Source organism: Sinohyriopsis cumingii, chromosome 7 (genome assembly GCF_028554795.1).
Source record: "Sinohyriopsis cumingii isolate HCF-2022 chromosome 7, ASM2855479v2, whole genome shotgun sequence".
In the NCBI taxonomy this organism is placed as follows: Eukaryota; Metazoa; Mollusca; class Bivalvia; order Unionida; family Unionidae; genus Sinohyriopsis; species Sinohyriopsis cumingii.
Window position 1 is genome coordinate 40559307 of NC_142967.1, and position 27302 is coordinate 40586608.

The 27302-nt window shown below is 33.7% G+C and overlaps 1 protein-coding gene across 5 annotated transcripts in view; it reads right to left on the minus strand.

Annotated features, from left to right (window-relative positions):
* LOC149795084 (uncharacterized) overlaps window positions 1–27302 on the minus strand; it is a 190994-nt gene that overhangs the window by 108464 nt on the left and 55228 nt on the right. For 3 of the 5 annotated variants that reach the window (XM_089964791.1, XM_089964794.1, XM_089964796.1), the window contains 3 exons: window positions 20294–20379; window positions 13917–13953; window positions 3752–3795 (listed from right to left, as the gene is read on the minus strand). In XM_089964791.1, coding sequence (XP_089820917.1) covers window positions 3752–3795; window positions 13917–13953; window positions 20294–20379 — 167 coding nt within the window. The remainder of the gene's footprint in view (window positions 1–3751; window positions 3796–13916; window positions 13954–20293; window positions 20380–27302) is intronic. The other 2 variants (XM_089964792.1, XM_089964795.1) reach the window with 2 other exon arrangements.

The window sequence follows — 27302 nt, forward strand, 5'->3', positions numbered from 1 at the left end:
TGGTCTATAATGTTACACTCACCTCTATGAATCCTAGTGTGATTGTAATATCATATTTTGGTGTGGGAATGGTCTATAATGTTACAATGACATCTATGAATCCTAGTGTGATTGTGATGTATATATTTTGGTGTGGGAAGGTCTATAATGTTACACTCACCTCTATGAATCCTGGTGTGATTATGATGTATATATTTTGGTGTGTGAATGGTCTATAATGTTAGTCACCACTATGAATCCTAGTGTGATTGTAATGTCATATTTTGGTGTGGGAATGGTCTATAATGTTACACTCACCTCTATGAATTCTGGTGTGATTGTAATGTATATATTTTGGTGTGTGAATGGTCTATAATGTTACACTGACATCTATGAATCCTAGTGTGATTGTAATGTATATATTTTGGTGTGTGAATGGTCTATAATGTTACACTGACGTCTATGAATCCTAGTGTGATTGTAATGTATATATTTTGGTGTGTGAATGGTCTATAATGTTACACTGACGTCTATGAATCCTGGTGTGATTGTAATGTATATATTTTGGTGTGTGAATGGTCTATAATGTTAGTCACCAATATGAATCCTAGTGTGATTGTAATGTATATATTTTGGTGTGGGAATGGTCTATAATGTTACAATGACATCTATGAATCCTAGTGTGATTGTAATGTCATATTTTGGTGTGGGAATGGTCTATAATGTTACACTCACCTCTATGAATCCTAGTGTGATTATAATATCATATTTTGGTGTGGGAATGGTCTATAATGTTACAATGACATCTATGAATCCTAGTGTGACTGTAATGTATATATTTTGGTGTGGGAAGGTCTATAATGTTACACTCACCTCTATGAATCCTGGTGTGATTATGATGTATATATTTTGGTGTGTGAATGGTCTATAATGTTAGTCACCACTACGAATCCTAGTGTGATTGTAATGTCATATTTTGGTGTGGGAATGGTCTATAATGTTACACTCACCTCTATGAATTCTGGTGTGATTGTAATGTATATATTTTTGGCGTGGGAATGGTCTATAATGGTACACTGACATCTATGAATCCTAGTGTGATTGTAATGTATATATTTTGGTGTGTGAATGGTCTATAATGTTACACTGACGTCTATGAATCCTAGTGTGATTGTAATGTATATATTTTGGTGTGTGAATGGTCTATAATGTTACACTGACGTCTATGAATCCTGGTGTGATTGTAATGTATATATTTTGGTGTGTGAATGGTCTATAATGTTAGTCACCAATATGAATCCTAGTGTGATTGTAATGTATATATTTTGGTGTGGGAATGGTCTATAATGTTACAATGACATCTATGAATCCTAGTGTGATTGTAATGTCATATTTTGGTGTGGGAATGGTCTATAATGTTACACTCACCTCTATGAATCCTAGTGTGATTGTAATATCATATTTTGGTGTGGGAATGGTCTATAATGTTACAATGACATCTATGAATCCTAGTGTGATTGTAATGTATATATTTTGGTGTGGGAAGGTCTATAATGTTACACTCACCTCTATGAATCCTGGTGTGATTATGATGTATATATTTTGGTGTGTGAATGGTCTATAATGTTAGTCACCACTACGAATCCTAGTGTGATTGTAATGTCATATTTTGGTGTGGGAATGGTCTATAATGTTACACTCACCTCTATGAATTCTGGTGTGATTGTAATGTATATATTTTTGGCGTGGGAATGGTCTATAATGGTACACTGACATCTATGAATCCTAGTGTGATTGTAATGTATATATTTTGGTGTGTGAATGGTCTATAATGTTACACTGACGTCTATGAATCCTAGTGTGATTGTAATGTATATATTTTGGTGTGTGAATGGTCTATAATGTTACACTGACGTCTATGAATCCTGGTGTGATTGTAATGTATATATTTTGGTGTGTGAATGGTCTATAATGTTAGTCACCAATATGAATCCTAGTGTGATTGTAATGTATATATTTTGGTGTGGGAATGGTCTATAATGTTACAATGACATCTATGAATCCTAGTGTGATTGTAATGTCATATTTTGGTGTGGGAATGGTCTATAATGTTACACTCACCTCTATGAATTCTGGTGCGATTGTAATGTATATATTTTGGTGTGTGAATGGTCTATAATGTTACACTGACGTCTATGAATCCTAGTGTGATTGTAATGTATATATTTTGGTGTGTGAATGGTCTATAATGTTACATTGACATCTATGAATCCTAGTGGGATTGTAATGTATATATTTTGGTGTGTGAATGGTCTATAATGTTACACTGACATCTATGAATCCTAGTGTGATTGTAATGTATATATTTTGGTGTGGGAATGGTCTATAATGTTACACTGACGTCTATGAATCCTAGTGTGAGTGTAATGTCATATTTTGGTGTGGGAATGGTCTATAATGGTACACTGACATCTATGAATCCTAGTGTGATTGTAATGTATATATTTTGGTGTGGGAATGGTCTATAATGTTAGTCACCAATATGAATCCTAGTGTGATTGTAACATCAAGTTTTGGTGTGTGTAATGTTCTACAATGTTACAGTCACCACTATGAATTCTGGTACGGTTGTAATGTCATATTTTGGTGTGTATAATGTTCTACAATTTTACAGCTACCTCTGCGAATCCTAGTGTGATTGTAATGTCATATTTTGGTGTGTGTAATGCTCTATAACTGTACAGTCACCACTATGAATTCAATGTGATTGTAATGTCATATTTTGGTGTGTGTAATGCTCTATAATGGAACATACATCACTATAAATAAGTGTGTGATACAGGCATGGAGTCGATTATAGGCGCTTGATTACAATTATGATTACAAATTGTTAGACAATTACGATTACAATTACACCTGATTTGGAAAGCATGATTACCATTATGATTACAAGTACATGGGTTGATTACAATTGAATTTTTTTGTTATCTTTCCTTTTGTTTTGGACAGATATCATATATTGTATAACTGAAAAACAAACAATAAAATTAGCTTGTATATTGGCCATCTAAAATTACTCATTCCTTACTGTAATAGTCAACAGTCATGGTCTTCTGTTTTTATGGAAATGTTTATTATTCTTACAATTATTAAAGATATAATTGGTGATTTTTGGTTGTAATCATTTGTAATCATAATTACACTACGCAGTTACGCTGCCAATGAAGGACAATTACAATTAGAGAGCTTCTTAAATCAATGATAACAATTACGATTATGATCAGAATTGATTACAATTACAATCATAATTGGCCCCATGCCTAGTGTGATTGTTATGTCACATTTTTGGTGTGTGTAATGGTCTATGGCAGTGGTTCCCAAATATTTTTGGGCCACCACCCCCTTAGTTATCCTCTGCACTCCCCCACATTACCCCTTAAAAAGCATTATTCAGTGTTTGTGCCCCCTTGGTAATCCCACCCCCACCACCCCCCAGGAAGCAGTACCACCCACTTTGGGAACCACTGGTCTATAGTGTTACAGTCAACCTTATGAATCCTGGTGTGATTGTTATGTCAAGTTCTGGAGTGCGTAATGGTCTAAAATGTTTTCACCCCTATGAATCCTAGTGTGATTGTAACATTGCACTTAGTTTAGCTTGGAGAAATGTATGTATGACCCCAGAAGGGAGCTAAGGAGGAGGTTGCTTTTGGAAAAAGGCTTGATATTAAAGCAGTTACAAGCCACTGTACAGGGATACAGAAATGAAAACCTGTCCTTGACTCACAACTGCCTCAATTGTTGTGTATTCATTCTCTGAAAAATGTACAGATGAAAACAAAATATGGCAAGCTCTTAAATTTGAAACCTACAAAAAATAAAATGCAGTAAAAAATATTTTGGATTTATATTTTTTGCTGCATTTTTTTAAACTTGTGGCATCTTCCAAATAAGAACATCAATAAATTCCATTACAAGATTTAATAACCTTTATTTTAGTATTCTTTTAAAATAAAATGAAATGGAACAAATAAAAGAAAATGAAAATTCAATTCTAAAACAAACAACTACTGTCTCTATTTTCATCATCTACTCTTGTCCATAAATCATATGAAATATGGCAATTAAGATGTGCGGATTGTTCTAGGATTTACTTGAAACATAATTTGCAAATTACTGTCTTGTCACATGCATGGTACCATTATTTCATTTACAAAATAAACTTTCAATTAATTTTCTCTAAGTCTTACTCTAATATATCTGCATTTTTAAAGACTTTGTTCATGTAATTGTCCACATAAGAGTTAATATACCAAATATAGTTTAGTAAACATCGCAGAAAACTCTCTCAATGTCCTATGATCAATCTTCTGTTGTACACACTATATGCCTCTTTTGATCAGAAAGAACTCTTATCTGAATAATCCAATACATGTATGATTATAATGTCTCAACATTTTTAATTTTTGAACATTTTTAAATGAACTTTTTATGTTTTTTAATTTATTTTCACAGTAGTTAATGCTAAACCCAATTTGTTTTGTTATAATTGTACACATACAATGTTACATCTGTAGTATATTCATAATTTAACATAAATTTAGAATGAAATTTTGCTTTTAGTCTTATTTTTGGAATTTGATAAGAACCATTTAGACTCAAGTCTATATAACCATACCAAAACATATATATTTTATATATGTTTTTCAAAACCTATACACTATTTTGCATTTATATACATCAACCATTGTTACTATATATATATATATATATATATATATATATATATATATATATATATATATATAATACAAATCATATGTCAAATAACATTCCTTTCGAGTGCAAGGGATCACGTGTCAGGGACTGAATAAGATAAATGGAACAAACTGACAATGAACAGTGCAAAACTAGTTTCTAACTACCGGTAACCTAGATGCAATAAACTGACAACAAACAGTGTAAAACTACTTTCTAACTGGCCCAAGAACTATATATATATATATATATATATATATATATATATATATATATATATATATATATATATATATATATTCCACTAATAACAGCACCCATTAATTCTCATACAACAACACAGTAACCGATCTGGCATGTGTCGATCCCCCCAAAATAATGGAACAAGTTCATACACAAGAACCAACATGCTAGGTCAATGGAAATAAACACTCACTAAAATGAACTAAAACAAAATGGAATTCCAATCAGGAAAAACAGTGCATATACATGAAATTATCATTATAAATTGAGACCCATACACCAAGAGAGATGAAAAGGATTATATTGAATATATCAACACATGATTATATGAAACTAATTAAAAAAGTTATACACATAAGTATTCCAGTAAAGTTTGAATATATTTTGTTATGTCCACAAGATGACCAACAAACTAATTCAATACTCATGCTTCTAATAATACATTTCTGTAACATATAAAGTTAATACCTCAAAACTACTTTTACAGTTTATGCAGTTTCAATTTCTGTAACATATAAAGTTAATACCTCAAAACTACTTTTACAGTTTATGCAGTTTCAATTTCTGTAACATATAAAGTTAATACCTCAAAACTACTTTTACAGTTTATTTGGTTTCAATTTCTGTGACATATAAAGTTAATACCTCAAAACTACTTTTACAGTTTATTTGGTTTCAATTTCTGTGACATATAAAGTTAATACCTCAAAACTACTTTTACAGTTTATTTGGTTTCAATTTCTGTGACATATAAAGTTAATACCTCAAAACTACTTTTACAGTTTATTCAGTTTCAATTTCTGTAACATAAAGTTAATACCTCAAAATTATGTTAACTTTACAGTTTATTCAGTTTCAATTTCTGTAACATATAAAGTTAATACCTCAAAACTACTTTTACAGTTTATTCAGGTTCAATTTCTGTAACATATAAAGTTATTACCTCAAAACTACTTCTACAGTTTATTGAGTTTCAAACTGGTCTCCAACATATACCTAAATATGTTGATGATCTTGAACCAAAATATACTGTTAACAACATTAGAATATTGGATTCAATTGTTTTGACATTTTCATGTAAAAAATCTTTTTTATGCACTTCATTAAGGGAGCTAACCTTGTCCTTATCTATGCTAGGTAGCCCTTGAATTTATCCATGCCTGTGTCTGTAATGCTAGGTAACCCTTGAATTTATCCATGACTCTGTAATGCTAGGCAACCCTTGAACTTATCCATGATGGTGTCTGTAATGCTGGGTAACCTTTGAGCTTATCCATGACAGTGTCCGTAATGCTAGGTACCATATTTACAGTGTATGTTGGGACACCATATTTGTTGGGACACCACAAATTAATTTTAAAAGTAATTTTTTTGTGCACTCTATGTTCTGAGACACATCTTTTTTTTTTGAGTCGTAAGTTTGGGATACCTTTTAAATCATTCGAAAATTACATGTCGAAAAATGTACTCCAACTGAAATTTTATTTAAAAAAATATAAAACTGTGCACTTGAGATAAAACTCTTTAATCCACTGCAGCAGCAGCTCATCAACACAACCCTTTTCCTGCACACGTATGATCCATTCCTTCGGTACATTAATATTTTTTTAAAACTTTCTCATACTGTGAAAAATTGTTAGAGGCAACACGTCACCTGAAGTGGAAACTACAAGGACAAAAGTCAGATTTTTTCAAATCTGCATTAGTCTTGCTAAGTTTCACACTTTTGACCCCAATCTTATCATCAGTCCATCCAGGAATGCGATCAAAGTGCACTAGAGTTTCATCCATGTTAATGATCATATTGTTGGCAAAATGATCTGTTTCTCTTCTGGCCTTCACGAATTCATGACACGATTTTATTTTCTCCAAATTGCTGGGTGATGCTGGGTCATCGATGTTCATGCATGAAGCACTATATTGTGTCACTTTAAAAACTGTTCCATTGTTTCACTTTATTTTCAAAATTTTCGTGAATACCAGTGAAAAGGAACCAAAGTTAGCTTCCATATCTCAGCTGTCTTTGTGTATTCAAAAATAAAAAAATAAAAATCAGCACACTTAAAAGAATCCATAGTTGGCTTCTGAGGTCAGCTTGCTTTGCAATAAAATATCTTTTAAAAAAAAATCTGGCTTCCGAGTCCAAAGTCAGCATCCTTCGTAATAAAAATAACCTTTGTCTTTGATGTCCTGTCGGAAAGTTAAAAGAAGTTTACTGCTGGCTGCCAGTTGTGTTTATTTACCACCAGGGCTTCTATGTGCTTGGCATCTGTAGTAATAATTAATCAAAAGTTGTACTGATGTCTGTGGGTAAATAGTAATTATACTTTTGTAACACGCGGGCGAAAAGATTGACACTTACACTCAAGTGAATGTATTTTCAAATAGTGATTTTTATTTGTGAAATACTGTTATACAGTAGACCTGGATATAATTCAATCTTGGCTATTTTGCACCCAACACCATGTCATGCATGAATGGCAGTTGTCTTCAATATATTGGTTGATTATTTCCCTCTCGTTTGTGAAATTGTTTGCTTCTCTTCTGGCCTTCATGAATTCATCAAATGATTTTATTTTCTCCAAATATTCTGGGTGACACTGGGTCATCAACATCTGTGCACAAAGCACTATATTGTGTTACTTTAAACTTTATTCCATTGTTTCAATTTATTTTCAAAATTCCCGTGAATACTGGTGAAAAGGAACCCAAGTTTGCTTCCATATCTTGGCCATCTTTGTATATTCAGAAAAAATAAAAATTGACTCACTGTACAGAATCCATAGTCAGCTTCTGATGTCAGCTTGCTTTGCAATAAAATAACCTTTGTATTGATATCCTTTACAAAAAAAGTAATCAAAGTCGGCTTCTAAGATCTGCTTGCTTTGTAATAAAAATAACCTTTTGTCTTTGATGTCCTGTCAGTAGGTTCAAAGAACGAGTTAACTGCTTGCTGCTTGTCATGTTGATTCATCACCAGGGCTTCTATGTGCTTGGCATCTGTAGTTACAATTAATATAAAGGATCATTGATGTCTGTGGGTAAATAGTAAGGATACTTTTGTAACCCAAACTGGTGAAAAGATTGTCACTTGCGCTCAAGTGAATGTGTTTTCAAATGATGATTTTTATTTGTGACATACCGTCGTACAGTAGACCTGGATATAACTCAATCTTGATTATTTTGCACCCAACACCGTGTCATGCATGAATGGCATCTTCAAGATATCGGTTGACTATCTCCCTCTTGTTTGCATTTTTGTTGGCTCCAGTTTTCAGTCGGATAACATGTTCAAACCTTTGAGCACAACCAAAATCAATTGTTTCTCCATGTTCTTGTCAATGAACAATGTGGTGTGTGGTATCAGACATAATTGATACACGCTACAGTATGGAAGCCTACGCTACTTATACGGATTTCATGGATATATTTTATTCTTTAATGCTCATGTTGAAAAAAGGAATAAAATGATAACAACACAAGGTTAGTTTCTTTCTTTCTATTATCAATTAAGTGTTTTATTTATCTATTTTACTGCAACGTGCAGTGGGGGGGGAAGCACAAATGCAATACAAATTTGTTTCGTTTCTTAAGTCTTGGGATGGTAACCTTTTAACTTATCCATGACAATGTCTGTAATGCTAGGTAACCCATGTCCTTATTCATGACTGTGTATGTAATGCTAGGCAACCCTTGAACTTATCCATGACAGTGTCTGTAATGCTAGGTAACCTTTGAACTTATCCATGACAGTGTCTATAATGCTTGGTAACCTTTTAACTTATCCAAGACAGTGTCTGTAATGCTAGGCAACCCTTGAACTTATCCATGACAGCGTCTGTAATGCTAGGTAACCTTTGAACTTATCCATGATGGTTTCTGTAATGCTAGCTAACCCCTGTGTGTATCTATGACAATGTCTGTAATGCTAGGTAACACTTGAACTTATCCATGACTGCGTCTGTAATGCTTGTCAACCCTTGAACTTAATCCATGACAGTGTCTGTAATGCTAGGTAACCCTTGAATTTATCCATGACTGTGTCTGTAATGCTAGGCAACCCTTGAACTTATCCATGACAGTGTCTGTAATGCTAGGTAACCTTTGAACTTATCCATGACAGCATCTATAATACTAGGTAACCTTTTAACTTATCCAAGACATTGTCTGTAATGCTAGGTAACCCATGTCCTTATTCAAGACTGTGTCTGTAATGATAGGCAACCCTTGAACTTATCCATGACAGTGTCTGTAATGCTAGGTAACCTTTGAACTTATCCATGATGGTTTCTGTAATGCTAGCTAACCCTTGTCCGTATCTATGACAGTGTCTGTAATGCCAGGTAACACTTGAACTTATCCATGACAGTGTCTGTAATGCTAGATAACCCTTGAACTTATCATTGCCAGTGTCTGTAATGCTAGGTAACATTTGAACTTATCTATGACAGTGTCTGTAATGCAAGGTAACATTTGAACTTATCTATGACAATGTATGTAATGCTAGGTAACCCTTGTCCTTATCTATGACTGTTGCTAGGTAACTCTTGTCCATATCCATGACAGTGTCTGTAATGTTAGCTAACCCTTGTTCATCAGTGTGTGTGTGTGTGTGTGTGTGTGTGTGTGAAATCTTGCTTCAGCATTACAGTCATAGATAAATACACAGGCCATGATAGTGTCTGTAATGCTAGGTAACCCATGAACTTTCCCATGATTGTGTTTGTAATGCTAGCTAACTCTGGTTGTTATCCATGATGGTGTTGATAAATATAATTTTTAGACAATTGTTTTTTGAATTTCTATACCTGTCAAAAATAACAAACTAAGCTGCATTTATTTTATGTCAAACATCTGCGAAGCTCCATTTGTAATTTGTAATTTCATCCAAATCCAAACCATCCTGTAATGTCCACAATGAGATCTAGTGACTGGTTCCTTTTCATTGTAATGTCCACAATGGTACCAATCGACTGGTTTCTTTTCACTGTAATGTCCACAATGATACCAACTGACTGGTTTCTTTTCACTATAATGTCCACAATGATACCAATCGACTGGTTTCTTTTCACTGCTAAAATGAATTTGCACAACATGTAAATGAATATAAAAGACTGCTTTTACTGTTTATTCCATTGCTGATTTCAACTTAAGGATCAAATATTTAAAGGTATTATTTGTTTGGAAACAAAATATATCCATAAAATGTTTTGAACAGTTGATTAAACAGTGATTGTTAATTTTCTCCATGTCCAAAATCATTTTACATGAAAGCTTCAAGGAAAAAACTTAGAAGAGAAGAAATCAAAAACAAGGAAGTGTAATCTTATTTTTTTTAAAATTCATTTCCCCATAGACTTAGCAAGCCTGTGTATTTATCTATGACTGCAATGTTGAAGCAAGAGTTCACACACACACACACACTGATGAATTCATACATAAACATTACATCAAGCATGCACAGACAACATGCATGCACACACAACACAAACACAGACTGATGAATGTATTCATAATATAAACACATCAAGTATGCATTCACATAGATGGAAGCATTCACAGACATGACATATCTAGCATACACATCCACTGAAAGAATGCATTCACAAATATGACATACCAAGGACACACACACACAACACACATACAGGTACATGCATTCACAAATATGACACATCAAGCATGCACAGAATAATACATGCATTCACAAACATATCACACATACAGACAGACAGACACAAGCTGATGGATGCATTCACAGACATAACACATTCAAAGACTAATATACCACATGTTTTGTTTCAAGACATCACATTTTATCTATTATATTAACAAACTGTTTTGATCCTTTTCTATGGTCTTAGGCAAAAGAAAATGTATCATTTACCAAGCCTTGCTAAAATGCAAACCTCTTTGATTTTAGATCAACTGCAAAGAAAGTTCTTAGCAAGTATATAGGGATATAGAGTACCCTCAATGCTGTGAGAATTTGTACTAGTGCTTATACATGGGCACATGGAGTATTCTTTGAGCCATGGGTGTTTGTATTGGTGGTTACATGGGCATATGAATACTCTTGATGGCATGGGTATTTGCATTGTGGTTAAATTAGGCAAATGGATTACTCTTGATTACATGTGTGTTTGTATTGGTGGTTACATGGGGCATATGGAGTAATCTTCATGCCATAGGTGTTTGTATTGGTGGTTATACATGGGCATCTGGAGTACTCTTGATGCCATGGGTGTTTGTATTAGAGGTTATACATGGACATATGGAGTACTCTTGATTCCATGAGTGTTTGTATTACATGGGCATATGGAGTACTCTTGATGCCATGGGTGTCTGCATTGGTGGTTATACAAGGGGCATATGGAGTACTCTCAGTGATGTGAGTGTCTGTATTGGTGGTTATACATGGGGCATATGGAGTACTCTTGATGCCATGGGTGTTTGTATTAGAGCTTATACATGGACATATGAAGTACTCTTGATGCCATGGGGTGCTACTGGTAGTTATACATGGACATAGGGAGTACTCTTGATGCCATGGGTGTTTGCATTGCTGGTTATACATGGGGCATATGGAGTACTCTCAATGCTGTGAGTGTTTGTATTGGTGGCTATACATGGGGCATATGGAGTACTCTCGATGCCATGAGTGTTTGTACTGGTGGTTACACAGGGCATATGGAGCACTCTTGATGCCATGGGAGTTTGTATTGGTGTTTACAAGGGGCATATGGAATACTCTTGATGGCATGGGTGTTTGTATTGGTGGTTACATGGGGCATATGGAGTGCTCTTGATGCCATGGGTGTTTGTATGGGTGGTTATATGGGGCATATGGAGTATTCTTTTATGCCATATGTGTTTGTCTTGCTGGTTATTCATGGCATAGAGAGTACTCTTGATGCCATGGGTGTTTTGCATTGGTAGTTATACATGGGCATATGGAGTACTCTTGATGCTAAAGGTGTTTATAATGGTGGTTACATAGGGCATATGGAGTACTCTTTAAACCATTGGTGTTTGTATTGGTGGTTACAATGGGCATATGGAATAATAAAGCTGGCATGGGTGTATGTGTTGGTGCCATTGTCAGTGCTTTGATCATATTCTTACTTTACTCTTCGTCAGTCTTCAATTTAGATTTCAAGCATATGTCTAATTTAGTGGGTACCCATACAGATAGCACTACACATGTTTTGGCTAGTCTGGAGTCAAGGAATGATCCTCACACATGTGCAACCTGACTTGCTATCAAAATATAACTTCCTAACTATCAAAAGCACTGTTAACACTTTAAAAATCTGAGAAAAAAATTGAGAAACTGAATCAGAAAAGAGGATGACATGACAAAAATGATCCTTCTCAGGTTAGCACCTTTTGAGTCATGCCAATCGCTTCTCCACATTGTGTGAAAATCTCTAAAACCCAATTTTTTTCAACCCTGAAAAAACACTGTACTCATCAAAATCAGATATATTTAATTTCTAATTTAGTGACATATACATCCCAGATATTAATTCAATGAAGAGAAATGTGGATTATTATGGATGGAATGACTACAAAAACGTTCACTATGAAAATTTACATCAACTATTAAAAAATGAGTTTGAAAAAGTGTACAGCCTCGTATGTACAAATTTAGATTCTCTGATTTCCTCCACTAATGATAAAAGAAATAATCACGGAACCACATGTTGGGATGAACCAATCTTTTATACATGTATTTATCTCAGGCTAGTAGAAGATTATGACTTAAATAATGACAGCATATTAGTGAACAAAATATTTTAGTGAAATGTGTGAGGAACTCATTTTTGCTCAAATTTTATTCATGTTAAAATTGTCTCATGACAATATTGTAATATATATACTACGAATGCCACTCACTTTCCTGAGAGATGGTTGAAAGTAAACGAGATTAAGTATTAGTAGTATACAAATGTGAGCAGATTGACCTGTACTTGTTGTTTTCATGAATACTGCAAACTGAGTTTTCTTTATAATTTCTTTTTCTCTGTCAATTGCCATTTATCTTATTTATGTTTGATGTCCCTTCTATTGGAACAGAGCAGTCAAATTTGCTTTGTTCAAGTTCACACTGTGCAACAGTGTCACATACAGAAACAAGTAGCTTTTAATGTCTTGATAGTGCAAAGTAGTTTTTAATGTTTAAGCAGTGCAAAGTACACACAGTTTTTAATGTTTAAACAGTGCAAAGTACACACAGCTTTTAATGTTTTATCAGTGCAAAGCACACATAGCTTTAAATATCATGACAGTGCAAAGTATGCAGATTTTATTGTTTTGATGGTACAAAGTACATATAACTTTCATTGTTTTGACAGTGCAAAGTAAACATAGCTTTAATTGTTTTGACAGTACAGAGTTTGAATAGCTTTAATTGTTTTAACACTGCAAAGTACACAGGTTTAATTGTTTTGACAATACAAAGTTAGAATAGCTTTTATTGTTTTAACACAGCAAAGTAGACATAGCTTTTATTGTTTAAGAGTGCAAAGCACAAATACTAGTAGCTTTTAATGTTTTAATGGTGTAAAGTACAAATAGCTTTTCTTCTTTTAACAGTGCAAAGTACAAACAAACCACTTTTAATGTTACGACTGAGCCAACTATTCAAAAAAAGGCTTTTTGTAAACATTTTGCAAGGTGCTAATATTTCTTGAATTAAATTTTACTATCATGCTTGAAAATAAAGGTTTACTAAATGAAGTTGTTCTAAAATATTTGTGACAATAATTACGGTAGTTGACACAAATAATGGCCTATAATCACAATGATGCTTATGTTATGTAAACTGAATCTAAACTGCTATGTACTGTGACAACCTTCTATGCAAAGCAGTAAAAGTTAATTCATACATGAATGTGGGTGTGAATCAGAGAAGACTGGAGAAAAAGACTTACCTTCATTTTTCATGACTTGTCCTCCTATCTCAAATGCCTGTACGGAAGAAAATAAAATACCACTTTAGATGAGAAGACATTTTTTTTATACAAATCACATTTACAATGTACATCAAAGACATAAAAGTTTAAACCATATGTGTGCACTGTATTCGACTACTGCCGGTACATGACATTTTTGCATCAAACCTTGCTTAACTCCTTAACCCCTGATACCATGTTTTTGTGTCAGTAGGTAGTACCCTACTTCCAAGCTCTGTAGTGTCAAGGTCATATAAGGAATACCATAATGGATGGTATTACAGAAAAGTAGATGCAGCTCTACAAGGACACCAAACAATATGGATTTTCAAATTGCATTGCAAAATACATAAGGAAAAACTTAATTTTCAGACATGTTTTTTCACCAAAAATTCACCCGTTGTCGGAATTGGATTCTGTGTCTGGATTTTAGACCCTTTGGTCTCAAATTCAAAGCAGATTGGTCTGAACTGCACACATACAGGTGAATCTTTGCAAAATGTAGGATAAGTTGGGGATTTAAAGTAAAAAGTGGCCAGGACATGAAAATGATGGGTCTAATAAGCAAAACAAAAAACAAGAAAATAAAAAGAACTCCAACTTTTACCCTTCTGCACATGCATGAGCAAAATAGCCAACAAAAATGACATTTCTAACATAACTAGGCCACAGGCTGTCACTGTTTTTATGAGGAAGATAAATAGAATGAGTTTCAGTAGAAGCAAAAGTACCATGGAAAAAGTGGTGTCACAGTTGACATCCAGAAGATGAACAGAAAACACCAGTAGTTGTGGCAAAAGTGCCATTGAAAGAGTGGTGTCACTGTTGGTAGCCCAAAGATAAACAGAAGGAATACCAGTAGTAGTTGTGGCAAGAGTGCCATAAAAGAAGTGTTGTCACTTGGTGCCCCAAAGATAAGTAGGAGTACCAGTAGTAGTTGTGGCAAGTGTCATTATTTTGTTACTGCATTCATTCTTTGATGCTAGTGACCAAATAATAGTTGATTCATTCTGTCATTACAACGACCAAGTAATAGTTGAAGTAACCTTACCATTCATTCTGACATTACATTGACCAAGTAATAGTTGATGAAGGTGCATTGCCATTCATTCCCTGACAGTACAATGACCAAGTAATAGTTGATGAAGGTGCATTAACATTCATTCCCTGACAGTACAATGACCAAGTAATAGTTGATGAAGGTGCATTACCATTCATTCCCTGACAGTACAATGACCAAGAAATAGTTGATGAAGGTGCATTACCATTCATTCCCTGACAGTACAATGACCAAGAAATAGTTGATGAAGGTCCATTACCATTCAATTCCCAGGACAGTACAATGACCAAGTAATAGTTGATGAAGGTGCTTTACCATTCATTCCCTGACAGCATAATGACCAAGTAATAGTTGATGAAGGAGCATTACATACTAAATTCTGTACTTTCTGAAGTTAAACCATTGTTTTCTTGCCTTGGATATCATCTTTACTTTTCAAACTATTATCTTTTAACCCTTTACCTCATGCAAGTGCCTTTGGATGCCTCTATGCCATTTGTATGGAAGCGCCCTTTGATGCCTCTATTCCATTCACATGGAAGCGCCTTTTGACACCTACTGTAAACATCAGCCATTTTAAGCAGGTTTTCGTAGCACCACCTTCGGGAAAACCCCCTATTAGATATTACATTCATTTCTGCAAATGACCATTACATCAGATCACGTCAACACTGTTTATGCTCTGGTCAAAATCTGCTTTTTAAAGTAACTGGGTCATATTCTCCACTAAAAGGGAGGTTATGGATTTCGTTCAGTACTTACGAAGTTTTCACAATTAGAATGACAACTATGAAAGCTTCAATAACTTAGGTAAAGGCTCTGATATTGATGTAGGCAGCAATTAGTTTTTACAAATTATCAAGTTCAGATGACTGTGATCTTGACGCAGATAAAAAACTAGTATGAGAAATGGCAGCTACGGATGGTCACACAGCTTCACTGACTTGATGGTGAATGAGTTCTCTCAAGATTTTAAAGCAAATATAAAATTCTTCCATGAAAAATAATTACACAGTATAACGATTGGACTTTACTCTTAAATTTTTCCATACATAATTGATGTGTACCAAAAATGAAAAATGGTTAGAATTACTGTTAAACGTAACATACACTACACTGCTTAACAGTTAACAAGCAGGCCTATGTGTATGGAGTCGAATAGGTAACAGGTGTTCTATTTATAGCGCACTGCACTGGGTAACTTTGCTACATGTGTATCAAAGGCCTAAAAAGTCATATACTCTATGAGATAAAGGGTTAATTTCCAGCATACCTTTTGCCATTGTTTGACTAATCTGTACCACTATATTTGCATGGGGGAGGTCGTATCTAATGCTATGAGAACTTGTATCCCAACTGCTTTTGCATAATTTAACAAATAAATATATTTAAACATTCATTTACATCTACATTACTGCCATATGTATTTTTACAAGGGTACATTATTCATATGCAGAATTCATTCTTTAATAGAATAGTCATCCTGAGGTGAATATTCTGTAGGAAATTCAATTCAGAGTGGCAATTAGACTGCAATGAAATCCTATCTTAAACTGGTACTTCAAACATAACTGTGGTAACAGTCACTGTAAAGCTTTGGAAAATATATCTGGATGACAGCTATGTAAGCGTTATGTGTATTTAATTTGATACTGTCTGCTTAACTTTTATCCATGATTGTAAGTTGTAAACAAAATGTTAACATTGCTAACTTTGTCCAAGATTGTAAGTTGTAACAAGAATGTTTTGATAGCATCTGAGTTCAAAACATTCTAGGCCCAGTCTTATTTACAATTTGATTGGAATTTTCCACTGAAATGATTCACATCTAGAAGAAATCAAAATTTTTATAAAAAAGAAAATTTGGTACAGAAATAATTCATTCCTGTTCTATATCAGCCTGTAGAAATCCATGATCAGAGTTTGCAGTGGTGTTGTTGACATAAGATATAATTTGAAAGGAAATATTTTTTGAAAATATTCATTAGAATTACAAAGTGCTCATTGACTTTTGGACTAATGCATTAGTTTGGATTTTTGTGAACTCTTTCAAAGACATTCTTGATTGCATCACTGTGTTATATCCAGATATTCTAGACTACTGGAATTCACTAAGAACATTTGATAATTTGGACTTGTGATGGGTCATTTAGGATTATTTAGGATTTAATTCAAATACTGGAAGTCTCTTGAACTTCCACTCTGTATTGTAGAGAAATAAATAGTTTAATGATTTCAAAGAAATTATTGGTTTCACTTCTTTCTGTTACATATTTTAAGCCATAAAGTCATAACAGTAAGCCTGAGCTAAAAAGCCATCCTGCTAGAAATTAATCATATATATATATATATATATATATATATATATATATATATATATATATATATATATATATATAATGTTATACATGTATCAATGTGTACAGATGAACTTCTTCAGCTTAACTGGTAGAATGAACAAACTGTCAAAGACTACCAAAGCATTAATATAAAAATATCTAAGAATTATTGCTTCCTTTTTATTTCCACAGTGATCATCCATAGCGTGGTGTACTGACGTTTGCCACCATTTTCATACAGACTTAACAAATAAACAATTAGTGCTGGTGTTAGATAATGGACTACTAACTAGCAACTTTTAGTTTTTGCTAAGAAAACTGTCCTTTATAATCATGCAAACAAAGCCAAAGACAATTAGATTTCTGAATTAATATTAGTATTAGAAACTTTTAAAACAGATTTTACAATAATAATAATAATAATAATAATAAAATTATTATAAACCTGAAGAGTAATAATCACACACACACATAAAGAGTTCAGTTTGATGACACACAGCTTCAGAGGCTTTTGAGAGTAATGGTAGAGTCAAGCAGGGATGTGTTCTTGCCCCTACACTGTTCAGGACATTCTTCTCTCTCCTGTTTAAATATGCCTTTGACTGATCAAATGTGGGAATTGACCTTGACACAAAGTCAGATGGAAAATTCAACAACTTCACATACACAGAGCCAAAACCAAGATCCAGAAAATTCTCATCCATGACCTGCTCTTTACTGTTGACATGGCATTGACAAACCACAAAGCCGCTCATCTCCAAAACCTCAATGAGTGATTTGCACAAGAATTCCAGGACTTCAGGCTTATCATCTGCGTAAAAAATATAGTACTGTTGGTTCCAGCATATGAAGAGCCAACCTTCATCAACATCATCAACTATGAACTTAAGGCTGTTCACATACCTTGGGTCTACGATCACTGACCTCTCTTGATGCAGAGCTCAATTCTCACATTGGAAAGGCTGTTTCAACAATGCCTACTGGTGGTCTGAGCATGAAGGTCTGAAGCAACAACAAGCTGACTGAACACACCAAAATACAAGTTTACCAAGCCTGCATCATTAGCACATCACTCTATGGCTACGAGTCATGGCCACTATACTTGCACCAAAAAAGAGGCTAAGCAGCTTTCACCTATGCTGCCTCAAATGCATCCTTGGCGTCTCCTGGAATGACAGTTTCCAACACAGAGGCTCTAAGCATGCACACATCTTTAGCATCACCACACTGATCATACAACATCACCTACAATGACTTTGACATGTACACCAAATGGATGATAGACACATACCTAAGGACATCCTCTATAGTGAGCTGGCCTCTGGCAAAAGGCTGCCAAGTCATCCACACTTGCATTTAAGAGATGTGTTCAAGGCTTTGGACATCAATATACATAGCTGAGAAGCACTTGCACAGGACAGAAGTAACTACAAAGCATGATCTCAACCACAAAATTAATAAAAGCAAGAGACAGTAAATGTAATTAGCAAAGCAGAAAAGATCCAGCTTAAAGAACAAGATGAAACATGTGGAAACCCAAAACAAGAACTTCAAATGTAAAAGAGGCAACAGAGATTGTCACTCTCAAGAAGGTCTCTGCAGCCTCAACAGACTCTGCCCAGCAATTAACTAAGTGGCTACTTCAGAGTGCAATTCCATAGTTTTCGGAGACTGGAAGATGCCAAAGATACATTAAATATTATCAACGACCTGTTAAATCTCAACTGTCCCTTTGTAACCTAAGAAAATTTAAAAACTAATGCTTGCTGGTTCAGTAATACCTAGGATTTTAATTTTGGAAAAAAGGCAAGATAAATTATGAATGTGTAATAATTATACAGACTAGATTTAAATCAAAATAACCCAAGAAAAGCATATCCTCTTCTGAAAACACTTCATCAGAACTACTTTTCTGTATTTATTTTTGTTAATCATAAGAAAAATATCTAGCATTTATATACTCCTAAACTGTGCAAGAGCATAGTTCCTTTTTTTGCAACTTTCATGCATGTCATCAAACTTTAATAAATTATATCCCTGGTAATTCCTGAACTGGCAATGAAAGTCATTAAATACAGCTGAAATTTTTAAATTATGTATTTACATATTCCATGATTCACATATTGCCATAAATCAATAACCCTTTGAGAATATTAGTTTTCAGGAAACTTTTAAGATAGTATGGAATATTGCAAAATAATCACAAAATATCATGTGGTGAATCAGACATTAGAATTCTGTAGACTGTACATTCCACTATAAAACTGTGGAGTTACTTCCATGCATTCCACTATAAAACTGTGGAGTTACTTCCATGCATTCCACTATAAATCTGTGGAGTTACTTCTATGCATTTAACTATAAAACTGTGGAGTTACTTCCATGCATTCCACTATAAAACTGTGGAGTTACTTCCATGCATTCCACTATAAAACTGTGGAGTTACTTCCATGCATTCCACTATAAAACTGTGGAGCTGTTTCTGCACATTCCACAACAAAACTCTGGAGTTATTTCTATTCTGCTATAAAACTGTGGAGTTTATTTCCAAACATTCCACAGTAAAAACTGTGGAATTATTTTTTCCACCACAAAACTGTGGCGTTATTTGCATACATTCCATTGGAGAACCATGGAGATATTTCTATACATTCCAATACAAAACTGGGAGTTATTTCTTTTTCACAACAAAACAGCGGAGTTATTTCAATAATTCCAATATAGAACTGTAGAGCTATTTCCATATATTCCAATAAAAACTGTGGAGTTATTTCCATATATTCCAATAAAAATCAGTGGAGTTATTTTCATATATTCCAATAAAAACTGTGGAGTTAATTCCATACATTCCAATACAAAACTCCCAAGGCAAACAGGCTACCGCCATTAGCTGCCTATTCCACAGCTCTGAAAATGCAGGGGAAATAACTCTAGAGTGACATGAATGAGATACATACTTCTTCAGACTCTGACCCAGAATCAAACTCTTCAGAGCCCCAGCCATCATCATCATCCACATCACTTGGCCTTGAGTATTTGTTTCCTGGAAATTAAAAATAGAATTAAAATTTTTTCTTTATTTCAGTGCATTTAGTAATCTGTAACACTCATATTATAGCAGAAGCCCCTTCAATCTTAGTAATCTGTAACACTCATATTATAGCAGAAGCCCCTTCAATCTTAGTAATCTGTAACACTCATATTATAGCAGAAGCCCCTTCAATCTTAGTAATCTGTAATACTCATATTATAGCAGAAGCCCCTTCAATCTTAGTAATCTGTAACACTCATATTATAGCAGAAGCCCCTTCAATCTTAGTAATCTGTAACACTCATATTATAGCAGAAGCCCCTTCAATCTTAGTAATCTGTAACACTCATATTATAGCAGAAGCCCCTTCAATCTTAGTAATCTGTAACACTCATATTATAGCAGAAGCCCCTTCAATCTTAGTAATCTGTAACACTCATATTATAGCAGAAGCCCCTTCAATCTTAGTAATCTATAATACTCTTATACTAGCAGTAGCACAAAAATAATACTATCTTTAATAATCTTATACAGGGTCACAAAAGGCATACAGTTTATAACAGCTTCTTCAATCCTAGCAATCTATAAAATTCCTGTGCTAGCAGGGACACAAAATACAATTCATAACACTCCTATGCCAGAAGCAGCTCCTTCAATCTTTAGAAATCTATAAAACTCCTATACTAGCAGGAAAACAAAATGCATACAATTTTTTATAACACTCCTATGTTAGAAGGAGCTCCTTCAGTCCTAGCAATCTGTAACACTCCTATGCTAGCCTGGACACAAAAGGCATACAAGTTATATAACTCTCCTATGCTAGCAAAGCTCCTTTAGTCTTAGCAATCTATAACAACCCTATGCTAGCAGGGACACAAAAGGCATACAGTTTATAACACTCCTATTTTAGCAAGAGCTCCATTAGTCATCACAATTTATAACACTCCCATGCTAGCAGGGACACAAAATGCATACAATTTATAACACTTTTATGCCAGAAAGAGCTCCTTCAATCCTGGTAATCTATAACAATCCCATGCTATCTGGGACACAAAATGTATACAATTTATAATGCTCCCAAGCTAGAAGAGTGCTCCTTCAACTTTAACAATCTATAACTCTACCATGCTAGAAGGGGTAACACACTTCCATATTCTCTGTAATTAAAATTTGGAAGGGTTTTAGGTGAATGCATACTGAGGTATTTTTAACTTTATGTTTAGGCAATTTAACATGGCAATACTAGAAACTGCCAAACAAATTTCCACAAAGATATCAAGGTGATTCTAAATATTTATGAATACAAAACGTGGCTCAGCTTTTAGAACTCTACAAATAACTGTATAAATTCAGATACTGGAGCTAAATCAATACAAAACAAAAGTCTGCAATTAATAATGATACAAAGAAAATCTGATAATACTGCAAAATAGTTTATGCTAGTCTGCAGTCATCTATAACATCAATTAAAAAAGGTTTCCTCATTGACTAACTTATTTATCAGTGTGCATTAGAGACAGATGATAACAGTTTCATTTGGTTCGGCCAAACCCATATAAAGGTATTTTACCTAAAAGGCATTTCTGAGCTCTGACATCATCAGTTATTATTACATTGTCTGCTCACAAAATAGTACTGTTGTATCTCAGTTTGGTAATAATTATTTGGTTTTACAAGCTGAATTTATAGCAAACTATTTTATCTACATAGAGTGTTACTTTTTTGGGGGGGGCACCAGACAGATGCCCCCCGGCTTAGCCAATGAGTAAATGTTTTTATGTGTTTCTGATTCCCCCCGATATGTTGCAGTGTGTTTTTTATTCAAAAGAATTTGGTTAAAAAATTTAGTAAATTTTTGCCGGGGTATTTTAAATCCCTAGCGTCTCCTATAGGTTTGTTTTTCTGAGTAGGTTTCCATCACCTATCTCCAAGTCCCGCTCCTATTTTATTTTGTGACCTTGGCTAGAGGTCCCTATATCCCGTGTCTGCTATTAGTGTTTTTTGCTATTTGTTTGTGTGTGCTATAATTGTTTTCATGTAGGGATAGCCATATATCTTATTATTCCCAGTTGTCTTATGATCCTTATTACCGGATCTTTATTATTTTTTCAAAAATTTATTCAGAGATTAATTGATTACATTTTGGAATTTTTAGGTGAAGTAGCGGTGTGTTACATTTTATTCAGAAAAATTTCTGTTATTGTTTTAAAGTGTGTTAAATATGTGTTGCTCTTCACAGTTTTTGTTTATATTTATCCTATTTCGAGTGAGCTCTGTAATTTCTTTAATGTTTTATACTTCACTCCCTCGAAATTGTTGTTTATATTAAATCATTACTTCCGAAATCAGAAAGTCTTTCGTAATGTGGTTTTTATATATATATATATATATTAAAAAAAAGAAAAGAAAAAAAAAAAATTCTAAGAGGAGGGAGGGGGGCGGCTGGTGCGAGTGCAAGCCTTTTAAGGTAACTATCACATGGGTAGTTTTCATTGCACTCACTCCTCCGCCTTAATTCCCAATAATTATAACCTGGCCACAGGCATCCATCGTTTTCATAATATAGTTACTAATTTCATATAACGTCTTTTTTTTAAAATTCCCATCTAGATATAAAATATTTTGTTTCTCATACAAAGTATTTTTCCTAATCTCATTTATAATTTTTGTGCGGTCTTCTAATGTTTTTTTACATTGTAGCATCACATGAAATTTATTAAAAGGTCCTATTCTACACAGTGGACATTTTGGCGATACTCAGACCATATGCCATCTCACTGCAACCTCTCCTGTCAACCATGCATTGTGCATGTATTTGAAGCAGAGGCTTTGGATTTTCAATGATCCTAATTTTTTCCAGTTTCCCCACGCCCTATCCCAATTTACATATGTATTATCTTTTTCTATTGTACTTTTTATGTTTTTTGTCATTTCTTCCCTAATCCAATTATAAGTTAAATGTTCTTCTTTGTCCCATAATTCCTTTCTATCTCTATATTTTAGGATTAATTCTTTATCACTCCTATATTTCCTTGGTATTTCTAACTGTTTACATAGTTTATTATTTTTAAAAATGTCATTTCTATTTCCCATTGAGAATCCATAACGATATATATAAATACCTTCCCATGGACTCTCAGGCTCTGCTCTTACTCTCTTAAGTCTATTTAAAAAAATTCCTACTTTTATTATAGTGGGGCTGGGGAGTCCTAACCCCCCCCCCCTTTCTTGAGCCTTATACAATATATCCTTCTTTATATAGTGTAACTTAAAATTCCATATATAATCTATTATAATTTTATCTAATGTATTTAGAATTTTACTATTTATATCAATAGATTTTAATATATAGTTCATATGTACATACATATACGTTTTTGCTACTTGAGTTTTTTCCATTAAACATAATGGCATTAGAGCCCAGGTTTTCACATTTGATTTGATTGCTTCTTTTATCTTTTAACAGTTTTCCTTCTCTGCATTTTCTCCAAAATAAACCCCTAACGCTTTAACCTGCTTTTTAATTAAATGTGGGGGTAATCCCGAGTAATTACCTTTCCAGTTCCCTATTTTTAGTATCTCAGTTTTTTCATGGTTAATCTGTGATCCTGACACTTTACTAAACTTTTCAAATTCTTTTGTCAGGTGTTTAAAGGAATTTGCATCCTTTATAAAGTTAGTACAATCGTCAGCATGTTGTAACATCTTGACTTCCTCCTTTATATTCGGTATTTTTATACCTTCAATTTCTTTGTTCAGTTGAATTTTTCTATTTAAGATTTCAAATGCTATTATGTATAGTAGCATAGATAGTGGGCATCCCTGCCTCAATGATCTTTTAATTTCGAATTTTCCTGTTTTAGCTCCATTTACCTGTACTCTTGAGGTTATTCTGTTGTACAGGATTTTAGTCCATTTTTGGAAGTTATCTCCAAAGACAAATTTTTCTAGTACTTTTTGTACATAGTTATGTTCTAATCTGTCAAAAGCTTTTTCTTGGTCAAAAAGTACCATGGCAGCTTTTTGTCCGGTATCATTTATATGTTCAATAATACTTTTTATACTTAGAATATTATGTTGCATGTCCCTCCCCTTAGGTCCACACGTTTGATTTGTATTAATTATATTCCCCATTCCCTTTTTTATCCTATTTGCTAATATTTTGCTAAGTATTTTATAGTCAGTATTTAGGAGGGAGATGGGCCTCCATTTTTTAAGCTCTTTCCTATCACCCTTCCCTTTGTATATTATTGTTATTATTCCTTCCCTCATACTCTCTGTCACTGCATCATTTCTTAATAAAATATTATTATATAACCATTCCAGGATTTGCGACAGCTCTCCACAGAATTTCGTATAGAAATCCGTGGTGAGCCCATCTCCTCCTGGAGATTTCCCTTTAGTGAGGTCTCGGATACTTTCTATTATTTCCTCTTGTGAGATAAAACTATCACATAAGACTTTATATTCTGATAGGATTTTCTCACATTCGATATCTTTTAAGTAGTCATCTATTTCTTTATCCTCTATTTTTTGTGATATGTATAATTTAGTATAATATTCTTCTATATGTTTTATAATTTCATTTTATCAGATGTTGTTTTGTCATTATTGATTTTTATAGCATCTATTATTTTCTCTCCCCCTCTTCTAATTTCCTCCCTCTTGTATAACCCTCTCACTTCTTTGTATACCTTCGTAAATTTTCCAGCTCTTATTTCATAACTCCTTATTTTTTCCTCTTCTATAGTATTTAGTCTATCTTTAAGTTTATTTTCAAGTTCTATTGGATTTTCTTTATTTAACTGAAATTTAATGGCTTCTTTTTCTAGTTTTAATTTTATGCTCCTATCTGTTGCAAATTTAATTCCTAACTTTTTAAATTGTATTTTCAATTCATCCCCTTCTTTAATTATGTCTAAATTCCCTTTTTCTATAATATTATTTATTAATTTTTTAATTTCTACAGTAAAATCTGGATCTTCTAATATTTTGCTGTTAAGTTTCCAGGTCCCTTTTCCCCATTTATTTCCATTTGGCACAGTTAATTTTATATATATTAATTTGTGGTCTGATATCTTGTAATTTAATATTTTTGCTTCTTTATAATCACTCTCTTTAAAATTTGTACATAAAAATTTATCTATCCTACTCCCTTTATTTTGTCTGTATTCAAAAGTATATTCTTTTCTTAATAAGTTTAGTTTGCGATATATATCCGTAAGTTTATGGTCCTTAGTAAAATTTTTCATTATTAGTTTGCATTTTGAATCATCAATAGTTAACCCCCCTTCTCTGTCAATATCTTCTTCTCCCCAATTGTAGTCCCCTCCTATTATTATATTTTCCATTTTATATCTCTCAGTATATTTAGTTAAATTATTTATTCAAATATGTTTTCTTTTGTTATCTGCTGGTACATAAATACTAATAAAATGTATTTTCCCAAATTTTAGACGAATCATCCTACCTTTAAAAACATTCCCCTTGTTTACCCTTTCCCAATTACAACCAGGTTTATTTTTAACTAAAATGGCCACCCCCCCTTTTATATCATTTCCTTCATAGTCATTTTTAATTAAAATACCATTTAAATAATTCTCACAATATGCCTTTATATTATCAGTAAATCCATTGTGAGTTTCTTGAAAGAATAAAATATCATACTCTAAATTTTTATCAAATTTGTTAATTTTTTCCTTATTTATTCCGTTTACATTAATTGATAAGACTTGGAAGTTCATTTCCTCCATTTTTCCACTTCTCCAGGGTGTCACATTATGGTTTTTCTATTTTAATTTGTATATAATTTGTTTTGAATTTGATTATTTTATATAAATTTGGAAATTTTCATGTTGGGTTAGTACCCCCTCCTCTGTAGTGTTGTTTGTATCGTTTGATGATGTTTCCATCAGATTTGTATTATTTTCCATTGTTTCAGTCTCTGTTTTCATTGTGGTCGTCGTTTCCTCCATACTCCCGTATTCGGATTCTGTTTGGTTGCTTTTTTTCTTCATCATCATCGTTTTCCATTTCATTTTCAGCCAAATTTCATCCCTTATCGTTTCTCTCTTTTTCTTTTGCGCCTGGTTTTCCGTTTCTATCTCCTTTTCTTTGTGTGGCTCAGTATCTATATTTACTTGTTCTGTTTCCTTTTCCAGTGGCGAATCAGTCCCGCTGTCCGCCTTTATTTTCTTTCTGTTTCTTCTTGGGATTGGTGTTGATGTTAATGGTGTTGTTTGTTCTGAATCTGTGAAATCTGTTTCTTCTTCTTCCAATATTTCTTCTTCCTCCAGTCCTGTAAATCTATTTTTGGTTGTAATCCCTTCTTTTGCTGGTGTTGATATTGCTCCCATTCTGTTAGGACTTAGGATTTGTTGCCACTCTAGCGATGATTGTAGGTTCTGGATTCCGGTCAAGTCAATTTCTGGTAGCGAAGTGTTGGTATCTTCCTCTTCATTTCCTTTTTTTCCCTCCCTTTCCTTTTTGATCATTTCCAAAATTTCTTTTTGTTGTTGCCACATCTGTTGTTGTTTTTGTTGTTGTTGCTGTTGTTGTTGTTTTTCTTCTTGTTGTTGTTGGGCTGTATTTCCTGAGATATTCTTTGGAGATTCTACTCTACTGGCGTATGTATTAGTCTCTCCATTTTTTTCAGGTTGGGGTCCTTGGTTTGGGCAATCGCATGGCCCATGGCCGGTCTGACGGCATATTGGACAGCTTCTGTCGTTTTCCGATCCTTTATACCACGTTTTCAGTTTGAATCCTAACACGTAGAAAAAGATCAGTATCTTTTTGGCATCCTCCCTGTTAATGTACATGGTCCTATTCCCCAATCTGATTGGAGCAAAGCCCCAGACCGTTGCCATCTTGTGTGTTACTATGTTTACTTGGAACTTTTTCTCTATTTTCAATTTCAACTCTTCACTGTCCACTTC